We start from the raw sequence: 27,933 nt of genomic DNA, 5'->3' as shown, positions 1-27,933 counted from the left end.
TCTGGAGACAGTCTGGCAAGGGCTTTGGGACCAGTTCCTCTGCTCACTCTCTATAAGCTGCCTTGATTTGCCCACCACCACAGACCTCTGACCTTGTCTTTGTAAATGGGGTGATGGCTTCTCTCCTGGTACACAAGTGCCCAGTGTGTAGTCAGAAGGGCCCAGTCCTCTTACCAGGCACTGACTCAATGAACAGACAGATCCTCACCGAGTAGGGACCCGCGCTGGAGCACAGATGAGGAAGGAGAGGGAGGCTGCCTTACCTGCGGATGGTTCTGAGCAGGGTGGAGCGGGCCTCATTGTGGAAGGTGATGATGATGCTGGTGGGCGGGAGGTCTTTGCAGTACACCAGCAGTGCGCACCTGGGAAGGAAAGGTGCGAGATGTGTCAGACCCTTAGGGGCAGAGCAGACCAGAGATCCTGGGACTGCAGGCATCAGGGTGGCCACCGGTAGGGACAGAGGCCTGGCCTCTGGCAGGGCCTCCCCAGCTACTTAGCACTGAGTCAGCCCCAGGATCTCACCTGGCCCTATGGGGAGCCAGAGAGCTCCTGGAATGACTGAAGCTGAATTTCCACCACCCTGGGAGAACTTGGGCTTTGGAGCCAAATGAAATTCAGATACAGTAAACACAGGTGGTCTTCCATGCACGCCTGAATTAGTGCACAGTGGTTCATAGGCGCTGCATAAACTCAGCTCTGAGTCTTGGGCTCTGCCCCTCTGTCTGTGCTCTTCTGGCCTTCCCATTCACGCCACTGGCCAGAGGGCAGATCTCAGCGGCAGGGGCCTCATGGTGTTGTGTTCTGGGACGGCAGCTTCTGCCTACCACACCATGTTGAGCCCTGGGCTCCTGCCACACACACCTAGATCTGGCAGGCTTAAAGAGGCAGCGCACCTGAAGCCCCAGTGTAAGCCATCAAGCCCCATCTTGAAAAAGCGTTCACTTCCGCGTGCCCAGGATTACTTTGTATGACAATTACATCTGGGGTAATTTCAATTTAATACCTCGCTGCAAGTGAAAATTGTAGCCTGCAGCCCGAAAATGACTATAATAATGGAAATAAACCCGCCAAGTGAGGCTGGTGCCACCAGGGGCCATCACTGGTAAATGCTGCCTCCTGTTTCACTATTTCAGGATCACCCAATTTTGTACAGGGGTGGGGGCGTTGAGAGTGGAAGTAAATAACAGATGTTTGGGGAGTCAGACAGTGGCTCTCACTTTTCCCTGGGCTTTTAATTCTCCAGAGATCAAGGGGTGGGTTTCCAGGGGGTTGAGTCCTCTGAAATTGTTCTCAAACTTTTTGTGCAAATGTGCATTTCTCACCCCCCGGGAAGATGGTTCATAGTTTTTCATTAGATTTTTAAAGAAGTCTGTGTCGTAAAACAATCAGGATTCTCTGCCCTTGATTAACAGTCCTGCCTCCCTGCGGTCACTCTGATATCTCTGAGGTGTTTGATGGAGGGGAGCAAACACTGAAGGTTCGTAGGGTTGGCACAGAACTTATTCAGAGAAAGCAGGCTGTCAGGCTCAGGAGAAGTACCTGCAAGGGGCCAGGAGTCGGGAAGGAGGCCCCGGGGGAAAAGACGGTGGAAAAGGTAAGTCATGGCCTGCAGGCCTCCCTGACTGGCCCACCTCCCACCACCTCACCACATCCTGCCAACCCCATCTCCTGACTCTACCCTGCCTTGGACCCCCACAACCCCAGCTCAGGCAGTCTAACCCCCACTGTGTTCCACTGCAGCAGCCTCCTATCCAATCTGCCTGCAGGCCTGTTGCCCACCACACACTCCACCAGGCCTCCTCTGGCTTGAAGCCCCTCAGTGGTTCCTGATGTGTGCCGTCTGGCTTCCTGTCGCAGCCTTCAGACTCTTCTCAACTGGAGTCTTGTATGCAGCCACTGCTCATGCTACATGAATCACTATTCTCAAACTTTCCTCCACCTGAAGAAGCTCCTCTTTGTCGCTCACTACTCAGAGCAAACAGCCTGTCTGCTGAGAAAGCAGTCCATACTCCCCTGGGTTGGCAATGACCTGTCCTCTGTGTTCCCGTCATTCTGTACACATCTGTTTTCTAGCATTTCTCATGCTGAGACTGTCTCCTCATCTTGACTATGAATTTTTCTAGGGAAGGTCTCATGACTCTGTTTATATCTATGTTCCCAGAACAAGGTTTAAGTACCCCAGACACACATTTAGGGAGAAAGAAGGTCAGGAAATGCATTCCTAGGTCAGTAGAGGTCTTAGCCTTCTGTGTTTTTATAAGATGTGGTAGCCAGCCACCCAGATGGCTTCCAGGGATTCCCACCTACTGGTCTTCATGTCCTTGCACAGCCCCCTCCCACACTATGACCAATAGGAGCTGGTGGATGTGACAGTAAGTGACTTCCAAGGTTAAATCATAGAAGCCCTGCAGTCTCTGCCTTGGCCCCTTGGCCACATGGAGGGAAGTTAGCTGTCATGCTGTGAGGATGCCCCAAGCAGCCGTGCAGAGAGGCCCACGAGGAGAGAAACTAAGGCCACCTGCCCACACTGGCCCCAGGAAAGAGGCTACAAAGCATCTCTGAGCACTGCCTTGGGACTGGCTCCTTCCACATGCTACCAGGCAGAGGGTCCCCAAGTCCCGGCTCTTCGGATGTAGGTTATTCAGGAGAAAGCTGGAGCAAGATGATAGTATTGGGAGTTATTATCTGCTTACAGAGATTTGGGGGACAGAGGCTGCTTGTTCTGTCTTGGAGGTGCTAGCTGGGAAGTCAAGTATATTGATATATAGTGACAGAAACTTGCACACAGCAGGGGTGGAATCGTCTGGAAGGATAAGGAAGGCAGAGAAGGAGGTGCTGGATCTCACGGGGTAAGGCAGGTGCTAGATAGACAGGGAATGGAATACAGTAGGGACCGTGGGTGAATCACCCGCCTCTCTAGCCTGTGGGGTATTTATCTGTGAAAGGGGGCTGGCCCAAAGCTCTTCGGCTAAGTGTCTAAGTGTCACACAGCACTGACAATCAGCAACCTGACTGCAGCAGAAGTTCAGTAAGCATGCGGATTTGTAAATACCACTTTGCAGCTGAGGGTTAACTGTGTCATGTGACACCTACGGATTCACTATTCTCAGTCTCAGTTTCTTCATCCAGAAAATGGAGATGACAAACCTCAAGTTGAAGAATTTTCCTGCTAGATTATTAATATGTTAGGTAGTTGTTTTAGTCAGCTTTTGTGTCATTGGGACCAAAATACGCAGCAAGAATAACTGAGAGGAGGAAACATTTGACTCACAGTATCAGAGGTCTCAGTGCTCAGAAGGCCAACGCCATTTCTCTGGGTCCAAGGTGAGGTAGAACATCATGGGGGAAGGGTGGTAGAGACAGGAGGGAGGGGCCCCAGGCAGATGAACCTTTCCAGGGCACAACTCCAGTGACCCATCTCATTTCAACTAGGATGGACTGATTAGGATATGGCTCTCATAATCTAATCATCTCACCTCTGAATATGCCTGCATTAACACAGGAGCTTTTGAGAAACACCTTAGGTTCAAGCCAAGCAGATGCTTCACAAATAGGAACTATCATTATTTCTAACCTCAGTCCAAATCTGCAGTTGACTGCCTGCCTGTGCGGTACAATCAGGTCTTTCAAGTACTGGAAAGGTGTCTTGGGTGAGTGGTTCTATCCTGTTCCAACAGCAGGTAAGGGGCATTGGGGGACAAGAGGAGGGGAGGGCTCAAAGAATGAAGCATCGATGCTAGTGAGAGGAACCTGGGTCTGCTGCCTGGATTTGAATCTGGATCTGCTGAGAACTGCCTGATGCCCTTGGGCATGTCATTTACCCTCTCTGAGCCTCAATGTTGCCTGTATAATGAGCCTGTATAATGTGGATGAACCCCTCCCCTCCTCCCTCCCAAGTTTGCTGTGAAGACTGCAGACAATGCACAATGAACACCTGGTACTCAGTGGGCATCAAATAAATGGAAGCTAGAATTGTTGTCCCAGCAAGAGAATCGAGGGGCTGCAGCAGCCCCTGGGCGGTGTGCATTAACTGGAATCACAAGCTCACAGGGTAGAAAAGGAAGGGACTTTGGAGATGACCCATCTAATCCCCTGAACTGGGCAGAACTGGTAACTCAGCAAGTATTGGTTGGAGACTGGACCGGAAGCCCAGGAGCTCCCCAGTCCACACGGGCCCAGGAGGGCAGGCAGCAGGGTAGTGTCTCACGCTCAGAACCTCAGGGGACTGCCCTGCCCCACTGCAGCTCCTGGAGCCCAGACTCACCCCTTGCATCAACTGACTGTCACAGCAGCAGGTGGGAACCTCCCTCTGCAGGGGAGGTAAGGTGAGGCGCTGACTTTAGGTCACAGCATGGCAGGTTATGTGCCTGAGATGAGGGGACTCCAAAGCTGGTGCTCATCCCGAGTGTCTCCCTGATGCAAGGCAAGGAGCCCAGGGCGCTGTGCTGGCTGGACCCATCAGCCTCTGAGCGCTGGACACAGTCACCTGCCATACTAGGCCTGGCCCACTGCCTGGTCAGGGATGAGCACTGAGCTCTCACAAAAGGCCTTGAGGTTGAGAAAAATCCTTAATGCAGGACGCCAAGTGGAGAGTCAGCCCAGACAGTGGGCTTTCTGCGGGAGGGATTGAAAAGACGAATCCAACAGTGAGCTCTCTCAGGGGAACGGGGGAATAGAGACGGCGGCCAACACCGAGCCCTGGCGCCAGCGGAGAAAGCGTGTTGATAATTTATTAAAGATCCAGGGGCTTTATGGAAGAGAAGAGCTGGTGAGCAGGAGGATCAGCGTGGGGGTGGGATGCCAAACCCATCTCCTGCAACCTGGAGGAAGGCAGGCGTTGGCGGGGTGGGGGAACAGGCTGGGGTGGGGCGGACTGACACGACAGCTCCCCATGGCACGCGGCTCTAAGGCGATTTCTAACACGTGGTTTCTTGTTCTCATCAAAGAAAGACTCAGTGGAGACCCTTGATTTCGCTAAGTTGGGGTCGGCTCAACGTGCTTCCCGGACCACCAACATCCAGAGCATCCAGTGCCACTGACTGGCCAGAGATGCTTCCAGAGAGGTGTTCTGAGATGCTAACCCAGGACCTGGGGAGGACAAGCCCCACACTCAGCCACTGCCTCCTGCCTACTCTGGCACACAAATATGTGACCACATGGGTCCGTCCGAAACCTCACAGTGACCCCTGCTGTCAGTTATGGTAGTCCTGAAATGATGCGCACCATGCACAGGCTCATAAAATGCTATGGCAGCCTGGGAAAGAGAGGATGATGATTGTCACATTTGTCCCCATTCTGTCAGTGAGCAACTGGGGCTCCTGGTGGTCCACAGCTCGCCTGCTGGGGCTGGGGCCAGGACCCAGGAGCTGCGACTCTCTGGACACGTGGTCTTCCTCTAGCCGCATGCTGCATCCATGGAAGAAAAGACTTGCTCATGAATTATAAACATTCAGAATTTTATTCTTGAGCACAAAAGCAGGAGGAGTGATGGAGAGGCAGACTGCTAACTGAGACAGAGGGGGAAGCACGGTTTTCACTAAGATGTAAAGGAGCCACAGTGGTTCCTCCAGGATTGACAACAGCCCTCAGTCTCGAAGTAGGGCTCTGGGGTCCTGGAGGGAGACGGAGGACAGCTATTGAATGGGGGAAGATCACGCCGTAGGTAGCATGGCCTACTGGGAACCAGACAGGCCTGGTTGAGGAAGTCTTGGCTTGAACCCTAGTTGCTGGGGAGCTCGCCAGTGACTTTCCCGCTCTACGTAGTCCCTGGTTTATGGCAGTGACACTATCCACCTTGTGGAGTGTGTTTAAATTACACTTGTGGGACCCTTACCGCCAGGTGCTGCACAGAGCGCCTCAAATATTTAATGCTCACAGCAGCTCGATGAGGGGCTACTGTTCTACAGACTCACTACAGGAGACTGAGGCACAGGCAGACCAACTCACTACAGCTAGCAAAGGGGACTGGAGCTCAGGCCTGCTGGACTCCGGGGTCTCTGTGCCATGCTGCAATGCCCTCCTGCTAGGGTGGTCCCAATTGTTACTTAGGTCCATTCAGCACCCCTGCACCCTGTGGGGGTGCCTATAGACCCACATTCAAATCATCACTCAGAGAAGCACTTTCTACTGAGTTCTCGAAACCAGCAGTTGCCCAGGAGGGAAGAACAGGCTCCTGCTCTTGCAAAGGAAGATGGGGAAAATATTGGCTGAGCCGACACAGGGACATCCCTGACAGGGGTTTCTACATGATGCCCAACTGAAGCCTGGCAGGGAGGATGTGCCCACAGAAAGGCCCTGGGTGGGATGGTGAATGAACATCTGGTCCTGATCAGAAATCAGGATTTCCTGCCAATTCCTGCACTTCCAGCATATGCTGCAGAGGTCAGACCCAGGCCATGGAAATGAACAAGCTATCTTCTCCGCATGCTCCGTTTTCCTCAACTTCACAGTCAGAGAGGCAACAGGAAACACGGGTTAGGGGTGGGACTAACTTCCGGGGGGAGAGCTCTGTGTCCCCCAGGGAGTGACACTGTGGATCCTTGGTGCAGGTGGGGTGGCACACACGCTTCATCTCTTGTCACTCCCTCTGCCATCTGTTCTAGCCCAGCAGAAGCCTCACAGACGTCACTGTCTCCTCCTTCCTCACGACCACCACCCCACTCAGGGGTGAGGAAGAAGGGACATGGGGAGCTCTCAGCCGGCATCAGTCTGCTCAGAACAGGGAGCAGAGAACTTGCTACTACTTGCCTTTAGAAGCACAGATTTCATTTTTAGAGCTGAGAACATCTAATCCACCCCCAGCTCTGTTCTATGTAAGGACACCTGCTCTCCGCTAGGAGGAAAGGGAAGATGAATAAAACCGTACAAAACGCCAACTCTGTGGCTGACCTCTTAGGTTCAAACCCAACTCCTCAGAAGGGAAAAATGCAAGCAGTATAAAAAAGTATGACAACTGTAAAATCAGAAATTCCTTTTAATCTCATTTCATGGGCAACACTGATACACTGCAAGGCATGAAATTTTTATTTCATGTCAATTTTATTGGGATTTCACATGCAGATTAATTTGTTCATCCACATAAACACGAACGGCTCCTACTTCCAGCCTTAACACTTCCCTCGCTCAGCGTTGCCGAAACCCTGTGTCTCATAAAAGACACTTAAATTAGTGCTGAGATTTGCTCTCCCATTACAATGCCCCATTTTGGGCATGTTATTAAATTCCAGTATACTTGGACAGGAATAAGTGGGTCCAAGCAAAGAGGTGAACTGCTTACGAGCTCTGTTGGGCACGGTGATGGGTAGCTTCTAAAACCTCACGTCCTTGTAGAACGCTCTTGTCTGAGTGTGGGCTGAACCTGTTGACTCGCTTTAAAAGAGCAGAATATGCCGAAGTAGGGGGACACCACAAGACTGGCGTGTGCACTTTGGCAAAGCCAGCTGCCATGATGGACAGCCCCATGTGGCAAGGACCTGTACTGTGACAACAGCCATGTGAGTGAGCCTGGAAGACAGTCCCCCTGGGGTCAGGCCCTGAGATGACTACAGCCCCAGGGATCCCTTGATAGCAGTTTGGGAGGGAGACTGAAGCAGAGGACTCACCTAAGCCACGCCTGACCCACAGAAACTGTGAGATGATGTTTTAAGCCATTAAGTTCTTTTGTTTTGTTTTGTGTTCAATACTGGGGACTAAACTCAGGGGCACTCAACCACTAAGCCACACCCCCAACCCTGTTTTGTATTTTAGTTAGAGACAGGGTCTCACTGAGTTGCTTAGTGCCTTGCTAAGTAGCTAAGGCTGGCTTTGAACTCGCCATCTCCTGTCTCAGCCTCCCGAGCCACTGGGATCATAGGCATGCACCATAGTTCTCCAGCCTTAAGTCGCTAAGTTTTGAGGTAATTTGTTACACAGTACTAGATAACAAAGCTGGGGCACGCTTAGCTACCTAAAAAAAAGTTCAGCAGGGTTGCTCATGTTCCTAGACAGAAGAGCCAGGTGATTGCATCCCAATCCTTCCCCCTCCCCCAGAGTCCCTGTGGGACGCTTTGTTCACACCCTGCAGCCTCCATTACAAGGCGATGCTAGGGGAGGGAGGCCATGGGGCTCCTGCATTAGAGGGAAGTCACTATTTGAGTGACCATCTTCTCCTGGGGATAGGACTTAACTAGTACTTTTCCACAAGCATCGGGGAGAAGTTAATTTGTTCCACAGGATGGCTGTCCTCGTGCTTTAGGGTTAAATCCTCTTGTAGAAGCCCAGAGTTAAAAGGGGGTCCTAGGCATTAACACAGACATTCCTCCATTCCCTGAGCACAAGTTCATTTTGCAGGGCACGTGGTCTCAGGGCCGGCCAATTCAGACAACACAAGCATGCCCTTCACCTGCCACCACTCTGTTCTTGGTTGAGTCTCTCTCGACCAAGCTGACTTCAAGTCTGCAGCTCACTTCTTGCTCCTTGGAGGACCCTTCCTGGTGTTTTAGCTGCCTACTTCTGGTAGCATCCGATTCTTAAGAAAGGCGACACCTTGACCTTCTAGGGCATTCCCACTGTCTGATTAATTGCAGGCTGCCCATCAGAATGATGATCCCAAATATGATGATCTGCTAGTCCTTTCTCCTAGCAATGTAGGAGCCCATGAGGAGGTCTGTCCTGACACACTGGGATGCTAAATAGAAAAGAGGGACATTATAATTTGAGACCCTGTTGTTCAGAATCTCTTAAAGGCTCAGTATCTTTTATTTTTGAACTACCAGCAGCTAGAAGACTTTTCTGCCTTTGGCTCCAAGCAAACTCCTGGGTTGTTGCAATACTAGACTAGGAGGGGACACATAGATCCCCAGTTAAGTCCCTATACTGCAATCTGCTGGACAGTATCTGCAGATGTCTATGCGCATTTGGTGAATAAAATAGAAAAGGGTCAAGTAAGTTTGGCAAATGCTAAATGCTCAATACTGGATTATATTTTTTTCATGATTCATTACTGCACATGAACCTGTTAAAAGTTCTGAAGAGTTCTGCTAGCCTATTCTTTACCAAGCTTCTGCTCCCAAACCTTATATCCACCCCTGCATCCCTTCCCCTTACACTCGTTCCTATTTATTAGCACACAACTCTTTACACATAATTGGCATTCAAATACTTACTGGCTATGTTTAGTGAAGTACCACACAGTCCACAAAAGAGAATTTTGAGGGACATCAGTTTATAAACACTGGCTCCTCCTGCTTCCTTTTTTACGGTCAGGGAGACTGGGAGCAGTGAGCCCTCTGGTGGCAGGGCTAAGCTTGCCTGGTTCTTGGCAACTGAACTTGCAGTTTCCTTAAGACATTCAGGCTTGGGGACCCCACCCAACAGCACACAGAGGATCCAGGTCCAGCCCACATGGGATTACTGGGCACCTCTGCCTTCAGTGACCCTTTTACCACCCTCTGCCCCTAGAACGCTCTGATCAAGGTCCCTGTTCCTTCTCCATGTTGCTCAGTCCAATGGAAACTGCAGTCTTTCTCTTACTTGGTATGGAGGGTGGCACCTTCTATTAAGCTTTCAGTTCTCTGCCCTCAGTGTGGCTTTCCTCTTCATAGGCTGTTTCCTCTGGGCTTTTCTTTTCCTTCCCTCACCTTAAATTTTGGGTTTTGCATAAAACTCTGAGGCCCTCCTTTCAATTTTCTCCCTCTCTGGATCATCTTATTGTCTGTAAGTCTTCCATTCCCCACCTGTTTGCTAACGACAACTGACCTACATACTGATGCACACCTTTCCCTGGATGTCCCTATGAATGACTTGGTCACCCACCTTCTGTCTCCTACACCTTGGCCAAGACTGCTGGCCCTCTGAGCTCTCCAGCTCTGCATGTCCCATGTGCCCAATCTCAAGACATATTCTCCCACCCTGCCCCCTCCCCCCCACCTCCAATCCAGCTAAACCTGGTGTTGTCAAAACTTCTTCCTTATCTCTCCATCTGGCTGTTTCTCCACATTTCCATCATATTTTTTCTAAATGACTGCAGCAACTTCCTGTCTTTACCCCTTTCTAATCTATCCTCTGTGCTGCAGATGGAATGATCTTTCTAAAACTATCATTTATATCTTTCTATGCTGCCTAACACAAAATAAAGTTGAGACTCCTAATCATGGTTTACCATCCTTGCATGACCTGGACTCCGTATCCTCTGACCCCTGCCTGCTGCATCCTCAAAGCACCAGTCACACTCTGCTTAACCTGCTTTGTCCCCTCTAGACCTTTGCAAGTGCCGCCTCTTCCCCCTGTGTGTGAAATGCACTCTGCTCTCTTCCAAAGTCTGGCTATTTTTTCCCTCTTCTAATCTTGGCTTGGAAGTTACATCCCCTGGGAGGCTTTTCTCCATCTCCCGAGCCTTTCCACTGTGCTTCTCGAGGATCATGCATTGAACCCCATTGCTGTAATTTATTACCAAGTGTTGTGAAATTACTTTTCTGTCTCCTCTACTGACTGCAGCTGCAATGAAGGCAAAGGCTTATTTGTGGCTGTAACCCCAGTACCTGGCATGGTGACTAAACACAGCAGACACACAATAATGTCTGAAGAATGAGGGGACAAGTGGGGTGGAAGCAGGTGAGGTTTCCATGAGGCCAACATTGGGGGGGAAATATCCTCCACCATGCCACGGGTGACACCAGCACGAGGGAGCTGCAGAGAATGAGGGTCAAGGTCAGGAAGGCAGCAGAGGTCAAGCAAGTCAGAGAAACTGCACAGCCCAGAAGCTGGGGAGCACGGTGAGGAGAGGAAACATGGGTGAAAGCTGTCTTGGGACGACACCCTAGGCTTTCTCTGTTAGGAACAGTCACTGGATTTCAAAGGCAGGAATGTTCTTGTTTACCCAAGTCCCAGGAAAGGTGAACACTGCTTCCCTAGTGAGGAGAGGCTGAATTCCATCTGACTATGGCGCAGATACTCTCTCCCAGACAAGCACGTCTGGGGTGGTGGCCACTGGCCACCGGCAGCTACTGAGACACTGGCAATGTGTCTCCTCTGAATGGAGAGATGATGCCGGAAGCATAGAATACACACGAGTTTTCAAGGACTTGGTGTGAAGAAGAATGTAAAATAATTCACTCATTTGTTTTTACTTTGACTGCATGTGGAAATGTTAACATCTGGATATGTTGGAGTAAATAAAATAAATTAAGAAAATTAATTTCACTTGCTTCTTTTACTTTTTTTAAACGTGACCCACAGAAAAATTTTAATTACACATATGGCTCATGTCTATTTCTACTGGACACTGTCATTCTAAGTCATCGCTGAACTTCAGTTTGTACGTACTTTAAAATGCCAACATGAGTACCAGGCAACCGTTTCCAGGTATTGGATTTTGGTTTTTGTAAGAATAAAATGGAAACATTATAGAAACCATTATTAGGTTTGCAACATTTTATCTGTAGCAAAGGATATATTTTTAAAAATTCCATCATCTACCATCATCATTACATAAAAGAAAGGGTGTTTAAATACCAGAAAAGGCCACAATCTCAGAATAACTAATAGCCTTTTAAATTGTAAAGTTTAGCTTTAAGGAAATGTCCCTCATTATCTCCTCTGTCTCCTGGCTCCATGGATCAGACCTGCACTAATTTACCAACTGGTATCTGAAAGCACAGTTCAAGGGTGTGTTCCAGGAACTCAAGCTGCACCTTTGACGGCACGTGCTCAGCAGATGGTATAAATACCAGCAGAAGACAGGACAGCTCCCACTCTTTGTTCTGGGACCAGCAGACCCATCTCTGTTCCCGGTGCTGCTGATGCTCACCAGTGGGGGTGGCTTTTGTAATCTCTGGCCCCAGGCTAGATTCTGGGCACCTCTGCGGCCTGTGTAGGCAGGTGCAGTCTGGGCTTGGAATGCCCACCTGACTTAGAGGATGCAGACTTACTCCTCTGGCGGCATGAGACCGTCTAGAAATGACCATTGCTCCACTGTGTACCAGCTTCCCTTTGCTATCCCAGACAACTAATTTCGGTCTCTTTATGTTGACCAGCCCCTTGGAAATGAGTGGGATACTGAGTTTGGGAGGAGGCTGTGGGGAAGGGGCAGCTCCTTCTCCCCAGGAAGACCTGCACAGCTCTCCAGATGTTGTGAAGAGGCTCCTCTTGGGATCTTGCCAGGACCTGTATCAGCTGGTACCAATACCACCTAGATAGCAGCAGTGTGGATGTGAGCATGTGTGTGTGTGTGCACATGCATGTGCAAAGGAGAGTACTCTCCAAAGGCAAAAGCAGAACCCGACTGGGACCAGAGAGCATGGAGGTGAGCCAAGACTTATTTTTGAACTGTTTCCTGAAAAAGATTCTTCAGCATCTGGGACCAGGGCTCGTTCATGTCTTATTTTAGCCCAGCTTGGATCACATTACACAACAGTAATCATAGATAACACTTATTGCATCCTCACTCTGTCTCAGGTGTTCTTCCCAGAGCGCTAAATCTGCACAACAGCTCTCCAAGGTAGGTGCTGCGACTCCTCCTCTCACTGTGGAGGGGGCTCTGTGGTTGGAGTCAGTGAGCAGCAGAGGCAGTCTGGCTCCCCGTTCTGTGTTCCCCCCGCTCCATCCCGGTGCCCTCCAGAACCATCTGGAGACCCTGACTCTAAACCCTATTTCATATTGGCCTTTCTCTCTGTTGTATGTTTTGAAAACTGGAAATTTCTACAAAGTTGAAAAATCATGGGGCTGAAGGTCCCTCACCTGCTTAAGAATGACATCTCCTCTTGACCATCCCTGACACTATTTCATGACATTTCCCGGGCTTTCCAGCGAAAGGCTTAGAGGAGTCACTCCCTTCCTTTGGGAAGTGAGGGGAAACGTCATCACACAGAAGCAGCTGAGAGCAGAAGGGTGGCAGGTGATTCCAGGGAGGGGCCTGACGTGGCACCTCCAGCTCAGCAGTGGTCTGCATGGGGGTTGAGAGTCTGACACCTCTTCTCCAGGGACCCAACAGTGTGCCCTTCAGGAAGGTCTCCGAAGAGGTGAAAAGCAAAGACTCCTACTTTTCCTGCAGTCACCCCTCTTCCGAGTCAATCCTGCCCCAGAATCTGCCTCTTTCATCGTTTGCTCCTCCCCAAGCCTGCCCCACGCCCTGGGTCTGTCACACCTTCCTGATGATTCTTCGGGCCTATAGCCTGACCTCCAGCCCATTCCTCCCACCTTCTCCCAGCACACTGCTTTCCCCACGTGACCTCCTCACCTTCAGGTGTAGTAGACGCCAACCTCTGCCATCTGGTTCACTTCCTCGGTGGCGCCCTGGGTCACAACCTTCACACACCTCCCGGGTCCTGCCGCTTCCCTTGGGGCTCCCTCCATCACACTTCCCGTGGGCTGCCTCGTGCTTCTTTTCTCCTCTCCACATAGCTGTCCATCTTCCTAGTTAGATCTGCCTTCCTGTGGGCCAGGTCCCGTTCCTACGGCTTGACAGTCCCAGGGGCAAGTTATTCAACCTACTGGAGTCAGTTTCCTCATCTCTAAATCCAGGATCACAGCAAAGTTGCGACGCTTCACCTAGAGCACATATATAAGGTGCCTACCACATGTCAGGGGTACAGGATGATCAATAAGTGTTTGCCGATTATGGTCCTGGATTTATGAGCGAACACGAGAATTCTTTGTGGAGTGAAGGTGGCTTTAAATTTCCTGTGATTTGATTTTCTCCTCTGTTCTGAGGATTCATTCCCACTCCTGCATGCTCAAATGTTGTTTTCAATAGAAAACTCAAGAATGAATCTAGGAAGGTGTTCTCTGGACCTCCATTCACCGGGTTGATAGTGATGAGCAGAGTTTGAGGGGCAGGCACTGTGCTGGACTCTGGAGACACAGATAAGTCAGTGTCCCTGCCCCATGTCACTCAAGGCTTGGGAGGAGACAGAGGTAAACCGGTGCTCACAACACAAGGTGGCATCAGAGTACAGAGGAGGTGCCAACTCAGGCCAAGTCTGGAAAGGGGACCTTCCATTTAGATTCCTGAAGGATGATGGAGTGTCCAAAAAGAGAGCACCGAGAATAAAGGAGGCCCCAAGCCTTAGGGCACACAGCACACTCGGGGGACAAGCCCGGCTTGCCTCCTGGGTGGGGTGGAGACAAGACAGGGCCCTGAGCCGACCGCAGGTGAAGGGTGCCCAGTGAGAAGCAGTCAGTCTACATTTGACAAGCTCTTGGTGGCTGAGGCAGGAGCACAGAATGGGGCAGGCACAGAGTCACCCAGGAGGGCAGTGAGGGCTGCCTCCGTCACTCAGGCAGGAGGGAAGGGCAGAGCTTAGCAGCAAGCACAGGGACCCAGAGGATCCAGGACACAGGCTGAACAGCAGGAGGGTGACAGGGGATGACTCCGTGGATTTGGGCTTGGGTCAAAAGGTGAACAGTGGAGCCTGCCTGGGACAGAGCAGATCTCAGCACACAGGAACCTGGTGCCTAGAGGTGGCCCAGGCGGGCTCGGCGAGGCTTGGGGTAAGAGGCAGAGGAAGCGTCCATAGGATGGACCAAGGAGAGGCAGGGAGGAGGGGAAGCAGGAGTGCAGAGACAGCATGTCCGGTCTGGCAGCTTCGGGGCGACTGTGAGGGTCGGTCAAGGTCAGAGGTAAGAGCACTTTAGCTACAATAAAGCTTCAGTCAGCAGGAACACCAGGGCACCCACAGACCTAGCCTTCTCCAGCACGGAAGGTCCCTGGCTGACCGAGGGATGGGGCCCCTGCAGGGCCCTCCCTCCACTCGTCACGTAGGGGCTCCTCAGCTGGGTTTCCAGCCTCCGCAGGCCTCACGTGGCCCTCCTCGCCATCCCACTGTCTGTCACCATAGCGGGCTCGGGGCCTCCGCGCCACAGCTTCTCCCACCCACAGCTGTCATCTCCTCTCCTGCTCTTTTCATCTCCTGTCAAACACATTTTGTACTTGCTGGACCCGGGCCCTAAATCACTCCTCCGGCTGGCCTTGGCTTCCATCCTCAGTATCTTTCAAGTGCAAACTTCACCAGACATGGTGTCACAATTGCCTCATCACTTATTTTGCTTTCCAGTTTTTAAAGTCAGTTTGACATTCAGGCAAGCGGAATGCTCGGTGCCAGGAGCAATCCCAGGCCTGCCGGGCCCCAGGCACTCCGCCTGCCCCGCCTGGCTTTCAGCTCAGTGCGCCCTGCCGGAACCACACCCCAACTCGGAGCTGGGCAGCAGGTGCTGAACCAGGACCTTTCCAAGCTCAGGTGCCTCCATCCCCTCTTCCTCCAGCTCCAGACCTGCCCCCTCTGCCCCGCTTCCCTGATGTGCCTTTCCTGGTATCAGCGAAGCAACAGAAGGATCAAGGGACCTGATGCCAAGGCTGGTCCTGATGCTAAAACTAAGCGGACTTCTCACGGGCATAGCCGACAGTCACCGGGTGCTTACTAGAGATTAAAGACAGTGCTCAGTGTTTGACATGGGTTATTTCACCTCCCTCTGGGTACCACTTTTTTTTTTCTTCAACTTGAACTTGGAATTTATTTAGTCCAATAAAAATAGACCTCCTCCAACAATGACATAATTAGTTGAGGAATGCGGGAAAGGAATATGATTACAAAATAGTGCCTTTGGCTTAAGATTTTTTTTATTATTATTGTATACAAATGGGATACATGTTGTTTCTCTATTTGTACATGGAGTCAAGGCATACCGTTTGTGTAATCATACGTTTACCATAGGGCAATGATGTTTGATTCATTATTTTTTTCCCTCCCCCCCCACCCCTCCCACCCCTCTTTTCCCTCTATACAGTCCTTCTTTCCTTCATTCTTACCACACTCCTTATCCCTAACCCTAAACCTAACGCTAAACCTAATGCTAACCCCTCCCACCCCCCATTATATGTCCTCATCCGCTTATCAGCGAGATCATTCGTCCTTTAGTTTTTTGAGATTGGCTTATCTCACTTAGCATGATATTCTGGGTACCATTATTGTCCCCATTTTACAGATAAAGAAATGGAGTCTGGGGAATTTATGTAATTCAGGGGGACCAGCAAAGAGGCAGAGATGTTTTGCCTCCAAGCTTCCAGAGGTAGAAGACTTAGTTGTACCTTAGTCAACCAGTTCCCTGATCTGGGCCTCAGCATCCTTCCCTGAAATGGCAATGACCCTTCACCCAAAAGGTTACTGTGGACATCATGAGAAAGAGATGGGAAAGTCCTTCATAAAGTCCTGCATACATACAAGGCGTGGGCAGTCTAATTCTAAGGACTTGCTGTACGGTTCACCCTTTTATTCAGGAGCTGCCCCTAGTGCTCTGATCCCAACCCTGAGCATCATCAGGACTTCCTCACGCTAATTCTACCAGCCCCACTTCATCTGTCATTTGAAGCACATGCCTTACAGCGCCAGCCACCGGTCCTTTGAAGCACTGGGAGGAAGTGGTAATAGACATGACAGTGTTCTGAGTTTTAACGGGAAGAAGCTTGTGCCAGCTCCCTCTTCTAGACTGGTCACCTAGTCGGACAGGTGGCCAGTGCGTGCAGTCAAGCTGCCATCCGTGAGGTGTGCCAGCTCCAGGAACAAACGCCCTGGTGCTGTCTGCAGATCCCAGGCTTTCAGACAATCGAGAAGACGTCAAACCGGCAGACCCCTGTATCTCAGGCCGGGCGGGCTCTGGCGACCTCCACGGCATGGAAGACATGGTGGAGCTGGGCTGGCACGCAGAAATGGACAGGGCATAAGCAGAAAAGGACGGCTCTACTGGCTCTGCAGAACCCTGGAGTCCTGTTAGGAAGGCAAGTGTGCGAGGGGAAGATTCATTCAGGGCCCAGGGGCAGGGCGCATGTTTCTGGAAGTAGCTTCCAACCTGATTCCACTCCTAAGCCAGTGCCCCCACGTTCTTACTGGCAGAAATGTGTACAAAACCAGCAATCAGAGCTAGAAGTGATCTTAATAGCTGTCTCTGATTTCTTTCATGTGCTGAAGTGGACACCAGGGAGCCAGAGGGGTTGCTGGGTGTTACCTTAGAAAGACTCGTATCTCCTGATGCTCAGCCTGGTCATTTTTCTCCCCTTATCTTATTACACTGCCTCAAAAATGTTGGAAAACATGCCAAAAAATAGCCAGAAGATAAACAGGTTGCAGAGGGACTAAGAGCCAGGCTTAGTGTCTAGTTCTTGAGCAAAGGGCATAGACAGATGGAAAGAGAAAGGGCAAAACACTTCATCAGGCACGAGACTGGCCAACAGCTGATGAAAAAGTATTTGTCAGGACCTGGCAAGTGCAGAACACAACAAGATACCACGACTCAGCTTCTAGCAGGGCTACAATGGAAGACTCAGACAATAGCAAGTGATTGACAACCAAGTTGGAGCAACTGGAACTCTGCCACAACCACTTAGTGAAATGTGGGGCAGTGTTTCTGAAAGTTTCTAGGAACACCCTACAGAAATACATGTGCATGTCACCAAAAGACAAGTGGAAGATTAATCACAGAACTCTACACCTAAGAGCTCCAAATAGAAAATCCCCAAATAAGGACTAACGGTTGAATAGTCCTATCAATTGTAATATACCCATAGCATACAGAGGAATACTACACAGCAATCAAAATGAACCAACCATGTCTTGCAAAATGTGACTGAATTTTACTCACCTAATTTTGAAGAAAGCAAGACAAACAGAATATAATGTGAAATTTCATTTACATAAAGTTCAAACACAAGCAACATTAATCCATACCATTTGAAGCCATGATAGTATTACTCAGGTGGGTACCAATGGGGCAGGGCACAGTGGCTTCTGGAAAAGGCTAATGTTCTTTTCCTTAATTTAGGAAAAAGGAACGTGGGTTGTGTTCTCTTTGGAAAAATTCTTTAAGCTGCACACATAGGAAGTGTGTCCTTTCTGTATATATTATAGTTCAATAAAAAATTTACTTAAGAAAAGATGAAGAGGGATTTTGGTCTTGGGGCAAATTTTGATCTTGGAGGATTTCAAAAGCCATGGAACTGGAATGATTCAACGCAGTTCATCAACGAGGCAAGAGCCACCCCCAAAATCAGCAATACTATCCTCTTACCCCCCCTTTGCAGCACTAAAGAGAACACGGTGGGTGTAGAGAGCAAACGTTCCTCAGTCCTCTTCCTCTGCCATTTAAAAATGTCCACCCAAATCAAATTTTTAAAAAGACAAAAATAAAAAGAGAACCAATGCCACATTTTCCTTGGTGTTACTAAACCCCTGAGCTCACGGGCCAGGGCATATCTTCAAGGTTGGCCTCAGGAACATGTCTACTGTGGGAAATAATCCATAAGATGGGGATGTACCAAGGGCCTGGGGAGGGCAGTAAGGTAGGTCCTAAACATCTAGCTGGGGGATTTACTCATGTGGAGAATCTACATTTCATGAGGGCAAATTTTCAGTGTACCTTTCTACTGATAAACCCCTGATAGTCTTCAGCTCAATAATTTGTAGAATGCATTCCTCATGACGAATATTTCATCAGGTTCAGTTTTTCATTCTGGTACTGAACATAGGTCCACACTTCTTTCCTTGGCTTTGTTGTACAGATAATGTGAAATGAGGGAGGCAAAACCTCAGGGAGAAAGAAGGGAAATCTGTCCCCAGAACCAAGGCCCCTTGATACCTTTCAAAGCCACAGAGGTTGTTCTCCAGTTGCCTAATCATTAGGATTTGGCCCAGAATACCAGATGACACTTTTTTGGTACTGGGGATTGAACCCAGGCATGCTTTGCCACTGAGCTACATCCCCAGCCCTTTCTATTTATTTTGAGATAGGATCTTGCTGGCCTAGACAGGCCTTGAACTTGGGATCCTCCTGCTTCAGCCTCCTGACTTGCTTGGATTATAGGTATGTGCCACCACACCCAGCCAGGTGACACTCTTTATTTCATCAGATGATTAAATGCTATTTTCTAGACAAAACTAAAATGTAATTAATTATCAAACTATCAAAATGGGGAAAACCAGGATCCTCCTGTATCATTCATTTTCCTTGCTCCGAAGTATAAGTCAAAGACACACTTCCTCCCTCTCCGTCAGGGAACTTGACATAAACAGGGTTTTACATTTGTGATAGAAGGGAAAAAATACGTGAACTTAGAATCTGAATTTGATTTTAAGTTTCAGCTAAGCATTGATTAGCTGTGTAATCTTGGAGTCTTAACCTCCCTAAACCTGAGTTTTCTCACCTGGTTGTGTGGTTAATCTCCAGTCTTGCTGTCATGCCCAGGTTTTTGCAGCCTGCCTGCCCTAGTGCTTAGCCCCGAAACGCAGCAGCTGGCTCAGGGGTGAAGGACAGACCCCTTTTCCCATTCCCTGACAATTCTTGCTTCTCACCTCTCCCACCTTGCTGGGAAACAAACTCTTCAGTTTCAGAGGGGGTGCCCCACTGTGGATCCGGGTATCTCCATGCCCAAGCTCTACCCCTTGGGTCAACCCCAAGTCAGTCCAAGCTTGGTTTGGCACTGCTGCCTTTTGGGGTAGGGAGCACCATGGCTGTCTGGCCCCATTTTGCTCGGTCCCATGTCTGTTCCCTCTCCCCTGTAAGGAGATCCTGTAAGGTGATGTTGGACATGGAGCTGCTGCTCAGGGCATCTCCCAAGTTGCTGTGGCCATGAGGCAATGGCAGCCAAACATGCCTCCAAGTTTCCCTTCCAGAATGTTCTTTCCCACTCTTCCCCTCCATCACCCCATACTCAAGTAAATTCAACTGATTCCTAAAAAACACTGTAGTTCTGATACTTCCCAATATTTCCTTATGTTCTTCTCCTCATATGGAATGCCACCTGGTAAAATCCTAATTCCAGTCCAAATGCCACCTTCTTCAAAAAGTCTCAGCTTCTGATTCACATGGAGATCCTTCTCCTGCACAGGCCAGTCTAGGCCATTCTGTCATTTCCTCAGGAAAGTTTCCAGCTCCTGTACTTTGCTCCACAACCAAGATAGAAACAGCCACACCCAAACCACACCAAACACCCTGATCAGGGCAGGGGATGGGTGTCTGGTCACATGGGCAAGAAGTCAGTGCATTAATGTGGGAATCAAGGGGGTGTGGACTCGATGCAACCCATAATGAACACCAGGAACCTGTCCCATGTGGATTTCTCCCAATAGACCAACAAGCTTGTAGCGGGCGGGGCCAATTCCTAACACAGATTTTGGCATGTGGCAAATGCCTGGTCAATGTGTTCATTGAATGAATAAATGAGCGGATGAATAAATACATGAGACACACAAGGCAAGGCAAAGTTGGTGGAATTCGGTAGTAAACAGGGTGCAAGAAAACAAATTGGCTAAGGCAGTTGGTCCCAATGAATTCCCCTCAGCAGGTGTACCTGCCTGCTCCCCTTTGGGAGGCTGAGGGGTTGCCCCTTGAGAAATCTCCCTGAAAATCAGAGCAGGCAGTGGCAGGAGGGACTAGCAGGCTCAGTGTTCAAGGCATCAGGGGATCCGATGGAGAAGAACCCTGACCCAGAGGCACCCGCCACCCCAGCCCAGGGCAGGTCTTTCTGTCTCACCTGGAGAGAAGGATCCAGGGGCCCTGTAAGTGGTAGTGCAAACTGCTGCCCAGGTCCTCCGACTCCAGCCTACTGCAGGATCACTTCCAGGATGTCTTGAATCTCCTCCTGCTGTTCCCTTCCTCCCGTAGGACAACCTGAACTCTGAGATGCTCCTCAGTGAAGCACACCCAGAGCCGCTTTCAATGGGTTCACATCCAGGACTGAAAAATGGCGCACTGGAGGGACCAGAAAGTAGCAGATGGGGATAGCTTGTTTGCAAAAGCTAAGTGTCTGTGATGGGTTTCCCCTCCCCTCCCCTCGGCCTTGATGTGGAATCACTACACTATGCTGAGCTAGTGGAATAGCCTTGACTCTCAGGGAATATGAACATTTTTTACGCTCAGCCGTTCCAGCCGTAAAGATTTTTATCCTATTACTGCTAAGTGACGAGCACAAGGAGAGAAATGATGATGATCTTTGGCAGTCACTCCAACCGAGTAAATACAAGGAGGGAGACGCGCGCTGGGAGCCCGGCCCACGGCCCCTTCATTTCCCAGGATGAAAAGGAGCAAAGGAAAAATGTCTTTCTGGTGAGATCTATTGAAGTGTGGAATTTTCCCTCCAGGCAAGCAATGGGCGCCCCACTGTTCGCACCATTTAGCACCACACTGGACCAAGGCAGGGAGAATGTTCCAGAAGGGAGCAGGCAGACCCAGCCAGGCCAGGGAGGTGACCTAATGAGGCTTCCCCAGCTCTATCTCAGTGCAGCTCACTGCTCAAAGGCTCTGTCCACCCTGCCACTTGCTCCCCGTCATCCAAGCAACCCCATAATAGGCATTGCTAGGCAACAGCAAAAATATACATTGGTTTTATTGAAATATTTCCCCCTGCTTGAGTCTCCATCTGATGGCTTCTTGTTTGCCAGATATTTTATGTGTTACTGGGATGATGGCAAATCCAGCTGTTGTCACCAGTACATGGTGAGGGGGTAGGGTCCTCCTGGAAAAGGAGGACTGTGTGTCAGAGCAGCCACTGCTTTATAAACCACAGAGCTCGCTCTGGGGTCCTCTGGGACTTGCCCCAGCTAGAAGTTGCTCTTCCTGACGCTGAAACCATTCTGCATGGCACAGCACTTTGTCCCTTCTCCCATATGACACACGCAGTTACATTTTATTCATCTCTGTGACTCCATGGGACCAGGGCCATGAGGTAGAAACTGAACACTGGTGTTGGGGAGTGGGGATCAGGGGGCCTCATTTTTCTGTTCAGTTGAGGTGGGACGGGAGTGGGAGAACATGGGTACACACCTGGACTGAGAAGACCAGCCACAGAGGGACGCATCAATCCACATCTGTGAGGCAACTCACAGAACAATAAACCTTTGAGGTTATCTTATCAGATGGAAGGAGCTAGAACGTGGAAAAGCCACTCTGGTTCCCTCATCCCCACTCCTCTCACAGGGCCTGTGCTGGGAATGAGACCAAGCAGGGACATGCATGTCAAAAGTAGGAGCTGGGCCTGGTTCCAGCGGCTCGGAAGGCGGAGGCAGGCGGATGGTAAGTTCAAAGCCGGCCTCAGCACTGTAGCAAGGTCCTAAGCAACTCAGTGAGACCCTGTCTCTAAATAAAATATGAACTATAAAAAAGGGCTGGGGATGTGGTTCAGTGGTTGAGCACCCCTGGGTTCAATCCCCAGTACCAAAAAAAAAAAAAAAAAAAAAAAAAAGTAGGAACAGGTTCCAGCCCTGGGATTGTGAAAATCACGGCAAACACGATATAAGGAGTAGGCTGGGGGCGTGGGAAGGGTGTCAGCTCTGCGGTGTGAATGAGGAGGGGACCAGCTGCAGAAACTCACTTTGTAAATCACACTGGATGTCACATCACCCACTACCCACCCCCTGCGTCTTGTTCACCCTGAGAAAGGGGAGGTGCAAGCCTGCCCCAAAGCCACCTTCTTCCATCCTCGCCTCAGTCCTCCCGCACTCTGGACAAACCCGCCTGCCTGCTGCAGGCCACGGACTCCCGGGGCTCAGGGGCAGAGGAGAGGCTGCTGTTCTACCCAACACAGAATGAAGCCCCTGGGCCTTTCTGGCCGACTCGTGCCAGGAAGGCGCCAATGCATCTGGCGATTCAATCAGCACAGAGGCCTGTTGGGTGAGAACTTCCACAGCCCCCTCTCCTCCTCTGCCACATGGCAGCTTCCGATTCCTCAGCAATTCACCCCGCTCCCGCCTCTCGGCAGCGCCTCTTCTAATGCTCGGCTAATAGTTCTCTGTTTCAGGCGCTATCCAAACGCTTCCTATAAATCAGAATCCAATTACTGTGGTAAGAAAATTGGAAGCAAATTTAATAAGCTCGGACCCCTCCCACATGCTGTTTCCTCACTCTTCTCCTTTCAGTAATGAGAACTCTTTAAGGGAAAAAGCTTTTCCCCTTTAACTCTGTGCCTGCTCTCTTGATTCCTCTTATGAGGCCCCTAAGGGTCAAAGGATAATGAGATGAGGGCTTCTTTGAGCTCCTCTTCACCTCTCTCCATGTAAGGCAGGTGGGAGAGAGTGGTCGATGATCCTTCCAATCTTACTCTTCCATTTGTTCAAATTATAATTAATTCCCATCACATGCCAGTATGTGGATGCTGTTGAGAACATGTTACCCTAGAGGGCAACTGGTGTCATAATCAGTAGGACCTTTAAGGCACGGTAGAAATACAAAACGGCCTGGTGGGAGCAAAGCCTGTATCAATGGGGCTGAGTCCCATGAAGAAGCCAGAAGCCCAGTGTGGGCCAATGGCTTTGGGCTCAGGGATGGCCTTGCTTTAACAGGTTCTTGGTAGTAGTGAAGGCAATTGCCAGGAGAATGGTAGGACATGGATCCTATGGATCAAGGAACTGGGGGAAGAGGGAGGAACAAGGAACCAGAGAGGTCAAAGTCTCCATGGGGCGAGAGGCAGAAGCCACATCGCTTGGTCAGAGGGAGAGGGCAGTAGCATTTCACAGGTAGGTGGCCTCAGTCAGGGGCTCTACTCTCTGCTCAAACCTGAGTCTTGCTAGCTGACCAGCCCACCCATGGACTTCATGTGGGCCACAAAGGCAAGTCACAAGGGTAAGCAAATGCTCTGTGGTTTCCAATGAGGGGGCCTCAGAATCACCTCATCCGTGGCACTTGCCAATAATCAGATTACCAGGCTTCATCCACAGGGTTTTCTGGGTGAAACCTAAGAATGTGCACTTCTAATAAGCTCCCATGCCACACCAACGCTGCTAGTCTGCTAGCTTGGGAAATCCGACTTGAGAATCATGTTCTAAGTCCTTGCTATTCAGAGTGTGCTCTGTGGACCAGTGGCACTGGTATGGCTGGGAGCTTTTTAGAAATGCAGAATCTAGGGTCCCACCCCAGATCCACTGAATCAGCCTGTCACCAGATCCTCAGATGATCTGTTTGTTTGCCTATTTAAGTCTGAGAAGCACTTACCTCAAGCAGGGGTCCTCAACCCTCGCAGCTCGTTAGAGACACTTGTGGAGCTTAGAAAGGACATACTTCAGCTGATTGAAGTCTGGGTATCAGCATTTTAAAAAGGCTCCCCAAGTGCCTCTTATAAGGAGCCTGGACTGAGAACTGCTGAGGTCGATGCTTGTGAACAACACTCTACACTGCAGGGGTTTGATTCCACTCGCTCCCACTTCTCTGGCATTGAGCCTGACCTTGAAACCCACACCTGTTCTCCCTGCACCCACTGTCATTCCTAACAACTTAGTGATCTTATTAATAATGTCTCTTCCTGGTTCTCCATTTTGGTGCTTCTTCAATTTGGGGTTGGGTTACAACATGCTGAAATTTTCCAAATATTTTACTGTGGAGTAGGTCAGGCTTTACCACATATTTTATTTGGTCCTTAGAAAACCCAAATTAGGCAGACTCATTATTGTTAATTTTATCTTTGTTTTTCAAAAGAGGAAAGTGAGGTACAGAGGTGCTAGACAACTTATTTAAGTTTATTCGGCTTGTCACAACACAGTCAGGACTGGAAACAGGGTAGTCTGAGCCCAGAGTCCTGTCCCGAACCTCTGAGTTCACTCTGCTTTGAGAAGGTTTGCTGCTGGCAATGGGGTTGGTAATGAATGTCTATGTTTTGTTTTTGAGAACTGAGGTGAAAAGCAGAGTCAGATTTACACTAGTGATCCTCACTGCAATTTTGTCCCCTAGGGAACATATGGCAATGTCCCAATGTGTTTCTGATTGTCACAGCTTGGGAGAGGGTATGCTAGTAAGTGGAGACCAGATATTTTGCTAAAGTACAATTTTAGGATACCACAGGATAACTCCACGACAAAGTATTATCCAAGCCAAATTGTTAGCAGTGTTGCTGTCGAAAATTCCTGATCTGCGGGATGTTAGTCACCAGGAGACACGGCTGGTCAGAGTCAAGGCAGGCAGGGCCCAAAAATGAGCCCCAGGACTCCATCAGCCCAGGCAGGCAGACCCCAGGCACTGCATCCAGATGAAGTCAGGATACAGCAGGGAGGCTGGAATCAGGGAAGGATTAGGGACTCCAACCTCACAGCTAGTTTTCCTGAGTAGCAGGGGCTGGAAGAGAAAGGTCCTCTAGCGAGGAACCACCTGAGGGAAGAAATCAGGGCTCTGCTGGCCCCGCTGAAGTTCTCATCACTACAGGTGACGCCAGCAGGGGGCGCACTCTATCAAACTGGACCCACGGACCGCTAATCCAGTTGGTGCCTCTCCAGTTCTATCCTGGTGCTAAGGCAGTGCTCTGTACCCAGGTTAGCTGCGGGCCCAGGCATTTTGCTGATTCTCAATCCCTGTTCCTTCTTCCTGTGTACTCAGAGCAAGTGATATAAACCCCAAATTCTCTGAGTAACAATCTGGCTCCTGCAGGCCAAGGTTGTTGCCCTGAGGCAGACATATGGCTGATACATGTGCCTTTTTTGTCTTCCCAAAGGGTGTCTAAATCCTGTCCAAATCCTCTCTTTCCCTCTTCGCAGCACTCCCAGCAGACCATAGTTTCTTAACAGATGGGAGCCCACTGCGTTAGGTGCAGAGCCCAGAGCTGGCCTGGTGAGCTGGACTCCTGGGGACAGGCTTCATCAGCTACCACAGCGAATGTCCAGCCCTTGCAACCCCCACTTCTCACTCTCAGATCAGAGAAGAGTGAGAGTGTGGAAATCAGACCTGCTCCGAGTGTCCCCAGGTACCAGCCTGCATGGTGAATTCATGGTGCCTACTTTCTGTGGGAGGGACCAGTCCCAGGTGTCTCTTGATGTACTGGCAGCTTTCCTGGCTAGGTGGCCTCCTTTTGTCCCTCCAAGGGCCTCAGCATCTGAACTCAAGACAAGGGGCAGACCACTTGCCTGATACCCAGGGGACTTCCCAGGGTCCTGTGCCCTCCCTCTTCCCTAGTCTCCTCTATGTAGTTTCTGCTCAGAGATATACAATAACTTGATATTTAAATACAGTTCTCACAGATGCCAAGAAGCAAGGTAAGTATGGGGGAATTTAAATAGGGTTCAGACTTTAAGTTGATAGCCAGCCAGCAGAATGGAGGAGGAATGGCCCACGTCCTAGGAATTCTGCTATAGGGGATGCCATGAACTGATCCTAAGGAAGAGTTTCATGGCACCTTGAGGGGAGAGTTAAATTTACAAATTGTCAGGGTTAGAAGAAGCCAGAATATCATCCAGTTCATCCCCCTTGCTACATTCACAGGGAAATCAAGATTCTGGCCCCTCTGGGAATGATGGCGAACACCAGGAACTGGCCCTGTGACTCCATGAATACACGCCACGTAAGATGAGGTCTCCGAGTTGTGCAACCTCATTGAGGAAACAGTCCCAAGCCTTTACACAGCGCCGATTTAAGAACCACCAAAGTAACTGGTTTCCTAAGTCATGGAAATTCTTTCTTCCCTGTGCATAAGTCCCACAGTGTAGGTACCCACAGACCCAAACAAATACAGAAAGCCAAGACTCCAAGCCAGTACTGCCGCCTCTTGGTCAACGTTGCCTTCAAACTCCATCCCCAATGGGCGGCTTGCTGTTTGGCACAAAGTCAGTGACTTGTGACAGAGAGGAAACATGCCTGCACAGGTCTTTGGCACCTCTGGGCTCCCGGGGTGGAGAAAGGACTGGGGATGGGACTGGCTGCCTGAGCAGGCCTCCTCAGGAAGCAGAAGGGCTGCCGGGATGCCAGGATGGTCATTCCTGAAATAAAGCATCTTTCCAAAGTCTCTTTTTGTTGAGAGCAAAGCTTTCTGCACAGGGCTATGCCTGATCTCTGACACCTGCTGAAGGGGTGGCCCAACAAAGAGGTGGCGAGAAGGAAGCTGGGCAAATGGACCCTTCACAGAGGACAGAACCAATGACAAGTGAAGAGGCCCCTTAGCTGCTCTTCTCACGTGGCAAAGTGTGCATGGGCTACCTCAGGAAGGGTCTCCCCCAGTGACAGGAGAGACAGCCTGACTTCCATGGGGTGTGCCCATCCTGCTCTCCCCCATTCTGAAAGGCAGGCCAGGCCCTGGGACTCTCTCAGGGGAAAATATAGTCAAGCATTTGTAGAGCCCCGTGCTTGCAAGTGTCATGTAGGGTGGGGTGGGCACACTCTCTCCAACCTCCAGGTGGGAAGTGAGGGTCTTGGGGTGGCTCATGGCAATAAGCTGCACAGACATAGATGCCAGCAGCAAACGCCCTAGTTGGTGGCGCTGGCAGTACACGCAGTGGGCCCCCAAATCAAGCCTACTGCTGATCTGACCTGACTGCAGGGAGGGGTGGGGGTAATGGCCTGGGAGAAGGAGAAAGTACCTCAGATGACGAGTGTCCGGGACGGCCCGGTTGCTGGAGATGCGCTCGCTCTCCCTCTGGTTGAAAGCATAGAGCTTATAGGGATCGTCGCCAACACGCCACTTTTTGGCATTCAGATACCGCCGCTCGTCAAACTGCTCCCATAGGTCTTCCCAGTCAGCATCAGAAGGCTGCGTGACAAGAACAGAAAGTCTGTAAGAATGGCTCCCTGCCCTCCACAAGCCCCCGGTATATGGATCAGTACCGGCCATGGAGACCAGGCTGGTGACGACAGTGCTGGGCTCAAAGATGAGGCCAGAGGCAGAATATTAACGAACCCATCAGCAACAAGAAGAAACAGAACAAGGACAGCGACGGCTGCTACCAGTATACCAGGCGCTGTGCTGGGACCTTGACTCACATCATCTGGTGTCATTCTCGCCTCATATGAAGTGGATATGGCTGATTCCCATCATACAGAGGAGACTGCTGTGATAGGTAAGTGCCTTGCCAAGATCCCACAGCTGGAAGAGTTGGGACTTGCATTTTAGCATCCTGACCCGAGACCATCTCTCCAGGGCACTTTCAGAACACCTGGCACAGTGGCTGGCACACAGCACAATGGCCGTCATTCTCTCCTCCTCCACTATGGGAAAGGTGTGACAGA

General features: G+C 50.2%; 1 protein-coding gene across 1 annotated transcript in view; it reads right to left on the bottom strand.

The window, feature by feature from the left end:
- Galnt14 (polypeptide N-acetylgalactosaminyltransferase 14) overlaps window positions 1-27,933 on the bottom strand; it is a 201,960-nt gene that overhangs the window by 49,252 nt on the left and 124,775 nt on the right. Inside the window, exons 2-3 of the mRNA XM_047522509.1 lie at window positions 27,288-27,457; window positions 264-362 (exon numbers count right to left, since the gene is read on the bottom strand). Coding sequence (XP_047378465.1) covers window positions 264-362; window positions 27,288-27,457 — 269 coding nt within the window. The remainder of the gene's footprint in view (window positions 1-263; window positions 363-27,287; window positions 27,458-27,933) is intronic.

Source organism: Sciurus carolinensis, chromosome 13, assembly GCF_902686445.1.
Source record: "Sciurus carolinensis chromosome 13, mSciCar1.2, whole genome shotgun sequence".
NCBI lineage: Eukaryota > Metazoa > Chordata > Mammalia > Rodentia > Sciuridae > Sciurus > Sciurus carolinensis.
Note: the sequence above shows the minus strand (reverse complement) of the source record. Positions and strands in the feature narration are given on the sequence as shown.